At 45.3% G+C, this 6,474-nt stretch overlaps 1 protein-coding gene across 1 annotated transcript; it reads left to right on the top strand.

The window, feature by feature from the left end:
* Positions 1-1,642: 1,642 nt before the first annotated feature.
* On the top strand, positions 1,643-6,074 carry LOC8027797. The gene is made up of 3 exons (XM_042287169.1): positions 1,643-1,687; positions 1,751-1,788; positions 4,828-6,074. Exons 1-3 carry the CDS (start codon positions 1,666-1,668, stop codon positions 5,260-5,262), a joined length of 495 nt encoding a protein of 164 aa, XP_042143103.1. The 5' UTR covers positions 1,643-1,665; the 3' UTR covers positions 5,263-6,074.
* The last annotated feature ends 400 nt before the right edge of the window (positions 6,075-6,474 follow it).

Raw genomic sequence — 6,474 nt, 5'->3', positions numbered from 1 at the left:
CAGCTAAGGCGCCAGGCTTTTCTGTCGGACCGCCGCCATTGAACCACGCAACGCGCGGCTCGCCCGTCGACTTTGGGAGAAACGTGAACGTCGCTGGTAACCAACTTGGTGACTTTAGATACAGAAGTTCCACGACCAAAATCACTTGACTACTCTAAGACTCGGCTAAAATTTGTGGTATTTTTGTTTCCAAACCAAGTTTGCCAGATGCGGAAAGCGTATATATAACTTTTTTTTCTTGTTTTGTTTTGGTTCGTCAGAATTCAACCGATTAAAAAATGTATCGCAATTAAAGCATTAATCGATTGATCGGAAGGTTAATCGGTCATTCACCCAGCCCTAGTTTTTCTTCTGCGAAGTCTCTCGCACTTTCGTTCGTTTCCCCGTTCTTTCCCGTTCGTAGCAGTTTTGACCCACTTCCCGGCCTTCTTCTCCCCATCTGGTTGTCGTTTGCTGCTGTGCCCTTTTCGTTTTTTTTTTTTTATGTTATTATTTGGCGTCATGTTATGACAGCACTCGCGTTCTTTTCCTCGGCTTCCCTTAGTTTTCGTAGTCTGACGAAGGGCGTGCGCCCGAAACGTCGCTTGTTTCATTTTCCCTTCTTTTAGGACGTCTTATGTCTTACGCTTTCATATTTTGTTGTCATGAGCTGTCTGGGGCGTGCCGAAGCCGCGCATTCTAAACGATTTACGAGACATCCTCAAATTCGTAGCGCATAGAAGCTTATAAATCTCGTCACGCTGACATCTAACAGTAACTGAGGTATTCTTCCAGAGGCTTTGCTCGAACACTTATACTCTCTGGTCGACTATACATCAAGTTGGCAGGGCTTACTCAATGGACTTAGCTCCCTTCCCCAACCCACACTCTAAAAAAGCCCGTGCGTCTGCTTTCCCGCACGACACTCGGAGAGCCAATCAGCGCAACTTACGAAGGCAGCTCAGCGAATGACGATGCCGAAACATATGACGAAAATAATCCCTGGAGAAGGGGAACAAGATGGACAAAGGAGATTTGTGTTTGTCCTTGTCCCTCTTGTTCCCTTTCTCCAGGGATTATTTTCGTCATTCTTGTCCAGCTCGCTTGCATCTTTGCATTTAATTCCATTATAATCATCACCGAAACATATGTTTAGAGCAAAATATGCAGTCTGAGTCGTGACATTAAGAAATGCAAGCGTCACGTTTTGCATAGCTTAATGTCACAACTTCGGTCTAAACATATGTTTCGGCGGCGTCGTTCGCTGAGCTGCCTCCGTAACTTGCGCTGAATGGCTCTTCGAGTGTTGTGCGGGAAAGCAAACGCACGGGCATTTTTTAGAGCGATGCATTCCCCTCACGTAACTGATGACGAAGGTCAAGGGTTGCCGGCACCCCCCTCTCTCTATTTTTTTTTCTGATAAATAAAACATTGCCTCACTCACTCATTGAACAACAATACGGAGCACGAGCGTCTGCAGTGGAATGCCCAGGCTTCGTATCAGTTTCTGTCCTTATATTCTTCCTTCACCAGCCATCAAAAGGCTGCCAGTAGCATTTAACGACGCTATACTCTTAGCTGATGATAATTATCGAAGTGGCCAGTCTGAATGTCGGAAAGGATCTTGTGAAATAATGAAATCATCGCCCTATTTTTACAGGAGCCAGAAGAAGAGCCGGCACAATCATGAAAATCATCCTGTGTTTAGGTAAGGTTCCGGCTTCTTTATTTTTTTTTTTTTTCTCCTGTAACAGAACAATTTATCTTCCAGTTCTTGTGGCCATTCCTCTGACCAGTGGAAGACCAAGGGTGAGAGAACCTTTTATTCGCCACATCATATGCTAGCTCATAAGTCCTCGGCACCGTGCTCATTCGACGAATGCAGCAACGCACCGGAACTTCGTAAAATAGTACATGCCCTATCATTCAGGGAACGCACATCAAACGAAATGTTATATCATTGCGCGAATATGTGTTTCTTCGGGAATGGCAAGGTCAGCTAGAGAGGGTGTTTCTCTATGACAGAACATATGGGTGTTTCTATCACTGAGTCAAGGGTTTGGAGCAGAGTTTCTAATTTTAATAAAACAAATATGTTTTCCGAGCGTTCTTGAATGAATGAGAGTGCGAACGGCGGATTTATGTTTTCAATTTACTTACCCTTCGAGCGGCGAAGGCAAAATCTGACGTTTCTCCCCCCAGTCGAGGATCGCATGCATGTTTCACCGATCGCTCTTTTGTAAACTTTTCCTACGACTGCACTTGGAGTCTTCTGCGACACACTCAAAATAAATTTCAGTGTGCTTCATTAATTAAAAACAAAATCTTTGAAATATAGACAAATTTAGAAAACAAATATGTCCAACTATGTCCCTCTGATGATTTTGGGCAAAGTTTGAAAGGTTCACACGTGTGACCTACTTGAGATATTTTAATGACCTTGATATAATTAAAAAGCTGTAACTCTGAACATCTCAATGAAGGCGAAACAACTCACACTCATAAAAATAGCCGAAATCAACGAGCTACGCGGTGCATAAATCGCTCTTCGTAAACGCCAGCAGCCATGTTTCTCATTGTTTCGAAACCGACGCGGAAAAGGCGATCTCGTGATATCTTAACAATAGAGTGACTATTTATATCATTTGTTTCTTAAACGTAAAAGATGTCGAATATGAGACCACCACGGCAGGGAGAAACAATTTTACGAAGAACATTCCATACGTCAATCGTCTCTTCCACCAATGACAGCCGAGAAACGGAGCGTAGCTAGCTAAAGATATGAATTTCGCTAATCGAAGTGGCCTAGACCAGGGCTACCTAAATAAAATCTAAATATTTCAGGAGCTTTTTTTTTTCTTTTTTTTTAACATATGAGAGCTTAACGACGCAGAACACAATTTGCCGCTCGAAATTCGTTTTCTTTTCGCGCGAAAACCGGCGATTCAAAACTCGCCGGTTTGAGTCGCGCTCACTCTCTTCTCCGTGGTCGCGTGCCGTTTTCTATGGTTTAGACACAATCACCAAAAATTAATCAAAGCCGTCTAGGTCATCGAAGGCAGGCACACATTATTAAAAATAGAAAAGAAATATGATACCAATTTTTTTATGGCTTCTAACAAAGCTCCAAATGCGCTGTTTGGAGGAAAAAAAGTAACACAGCCACGTGACTTTCGCCACCTCTCTCCTCCTCTATATTTGTCCTTCCTCCCCAGTAAAGTTTCGGTTTTGATTTTGAGCAGTTTGTCCGTTGTTGTTTTTACTTCGTTAAAAGTGCATGTGCCGCTGTAGCAAAATATTGGTTAGGTAGCCTTCTGACAACAAAAGAATCGCATAAACTTTTGGGGGGTGTCAATGTCCTTTTAAGGCTGGAATGAATCTAAAACATAAACCGAACATCGCACGGAATTCAGTACATGCAAAAATTGCTTCCTGCTATCTTGGAGAAACCAGGGTATTTACTGGGTTAAAATAGAAAATATGTTTGGTTTTAAGACTATTGAGAATTTTTGTGCGATAAACACCAGCCCGTGGTTCGTTTTTAATACGTTAGAATTCGTAGCCACACGACAGGAAAAAGCGGAAGGCGTCCGTCTGCGGACAAAACAGCGAAAAGGGAAGCGCGTGGAGAGGAGGAGAGTAGCCAAGGACAAGGGCAAGAAGGAGGCGACGTCACGGGCTGGAAGCCAATGAGCGCGTGGATGCTGGGGCGAGTCTGAACTTGCAGGTGTGCGAGGCGCCTCGGTTCGTGCTACAAAAATTAAAGGAAGATCCATTGGTGGATGCTTAGGGAATGCGGTAGCATAACCCTTGGGAAACGCTAAAGGCCCGTTCACACTCTTGCGACCGAGTTAGGTAGAGAAACCAGACCGGTTTTTAAGCCTCTTGCGATCTTTTAGGACCAGCTCCGCGCTGCAGCGCATCCGGTCCTAAGAAGTCGCAAAATGCTTAAAAACCGGTTTGGTCTCTCTCGGTCGAAGTCGGTCGCAAGAGTGTGAACGGCGCTTAACGCTGACTACGTAACGAAGCCAAAAAGAGGCAGCAAAAAAATAAATTAAGCAAAAGAGAAAGCCAAAAGAAAAGTGAACGGGTCACGTTAGCGTTTCCCAAGGGAAACGCTAACGTTGTTCCAAAGGATTTTTTTTCTTTATTGCACTGCCTAATGGCGTGAAACTGTTGTCTGTTTGCTTTTGGTTTTGGTCTCTTCGATTTTTAATATTTGTGCGATTTACGCATGGTTTTAATCACACACGGTGTTGCTGCCTTTCGTATCACTTTCATACTGCCACAGCTACCGAAATTCGCTGCCTGATAACTCGAAGAAGTGTTTTTCATCAAAACTACCAACTAATCTAGAATAACAATTAACGACGGCCTGCAAATCTCTAGTTGAAATATATCAGCTAAAAATAACTTAAAAAGTTAGTAAGCGTGTTTCAGTTAATTAAGCCACCACTTCTTTCTTTGTACCCGAGCCCTGACGTCCGCCGAAGTCGATTCCGCAGGAAGAATTTCTCCTTTCTGTTTTCCTTCTTCTTATATTTTCCGTCTTAGAAACTTTTCAGAATCAACAACATATATAGCAGACTGTCGGAGGTGTGGCAAGCGTAATCAAATAAATAACAACTTGCATAATTGAGCGGAACGTAAGCAAATGCTATGGATCTACAAGATGGATTAGCCAGCTCTAATATATGTCGAACATTGGGATTTAGGCCAGAGTTACTACAAGGAACTCTGCGAAACAGGCAGTGGGCCTTAAAAGTCGATAAAACAGAAAAATGTAACTGAGCACTCTGCTGTGTAAACTGATTGCACAACAGATGCTCACCTCTCCCGTATTTTCAGAGCAAGCGTGAGGCTTACGACCTCCCAGACGGCGCCGAGCTAATCGTGGGGTCTATCAAGACTTCCTTCACGTGTCCGGCCAAGATCGGCTACTTCGCCGACGTGGACAACAACTGCCAGATCTTCCACGTGTGCAACCCGGTCACCTACCCCGACGGAAAGTCAGAGGTGCTGCAGTACAGCTTCTTCTGTGGCAACCAGACCGTGTTCAACCAGCTCAGCCTGACGTGCGCCTGGCCGGAGGAGGCCGTGCCGTGCAAAAACGCGCCAGATTTCTTCTACGTGAACGACAACATCGGCATCCCCGACGCACCGTTCCTGACCGACGCAGACGTCCAGAAGGCTGCTCAGCTGATCCCCGGGTACGGACAAAGCAAGGCAGCCGCGTCCAACGTCCTCGAGTCACGAGTGCCCGCCGGACGAGGTCGGAAGTAGGCCACGCTTTTAGCCATCCATGGCGCGCCCTCCGGATGCACTGCTTGGAAGCCAGGACCGCCGGTTCGCTTTCTTGGGCCAGGCGGCGCTCGAAGTAATGGCGCTACTAGCGGCGCTTCGGCGATCTGTTGGCTTTTGGTTATGGCCTTCTTGCTCAAGTTGGTGCTTCCCGGACCTTTCTCCGAGCTTCGGTAGGTGCCTGGTCCTTCTCGGATGAGCCAACGTTCCGAGTGGTTTGTCGCGCATCCTTTGGATCCTTCGCTGATGACTCACGGGGTCAAGACGCCATCTTTTCCTGTGGAACGCCGATCGTGTAATACGGCCTGGTGTTCAGGACAAGATCGCGCTTGGATGCTGATCGTTTTCATTGCTACCTCTCGGGCTATGGTGGGGCTCTCTTGCTCATGGCAGTGGCTTGGGCGAAGGTGCCCTGGAGACTGCTGGACACGGTCAACTCGAATAGGCTTCTTCGCATTGGACTCCTACAGCGTAGTGACGAGAACCCAAGGGCCCAAGAGAAGCATGTTCCATCCCGCTTTATGACAACCTCCAAGTTGAGAGAGAAAACTGGGAAAACTCGCCTCTTTGTGCTGTGGCGCGCTCAAGGGAAGGGAGGCAGGAGAGCTTTCCTGGCACAGTGTAGTATTGAGCTGTGTTGTCAGCAATCAATGCTTTGCGAGATGCACGCTGCAGGATAGCGGCAGCAACTTTCCTGTTATATGTTGATGCTTTTGTAAAGTTGATTTCATATAAACTTGCGCACCATGCTTGTTTTATAATGGCCCGCAGAGAATAAACCAATGTTTATTTGATCTCAGCTTCTTGGGTATGTTAGTGGGAAGCTAACGGCAATTATTGCATTTCGTCCAAGAGATCAATTTCGAGATGATACCTGCAGCACTCTAAAAACACCCCAAGCGATTTTCTATGACAGTCATATCTATAGTTATGACAATCCTATGTTTGATTCGTGCTTGTTCATTCCTAGTTTCTCCTATTTTCTTCAAAACGCGTAGCTAAACGAAAGTCGCTGTTTTGATGTATTTTTGTGTGTGAAAAAACAGAAGCCAAAAGAAGACGCTACTTCGTATGTGATCACTTTGATTATGAACAGCTCGCGATTTCAATTCGTGCTATCGCCTAACATCTGAATAAGGTACGTGCGTAATATTATAGCTAAAATTTAATCGTTTCATTTAAACATCATTTTAT

The sequence above is a fragment of the Ixodes scapularis genome, unplaced genomic scaffold (assembly GCF_016920785.2).
Source record: "Ixodes scapularis isolate PalLabHiFi unplaced genomic scaffold, ASM1692078v2 PGA_scaffold9__187_contigs__length_104089568, whole genome shotgun sequence".
NCBI classification, from domain to species: Eukaryota; Metazoa; Arthropoda; class Arachnida; order Ixodida; family Ixodidae; genus Ixodes; species Ixodes scapularis.
The sequence above is the reverse complement of the archived record's forward strand: the minus strand, read 5'-3'. Positions and strand labels throughout refer to the sequence as shown.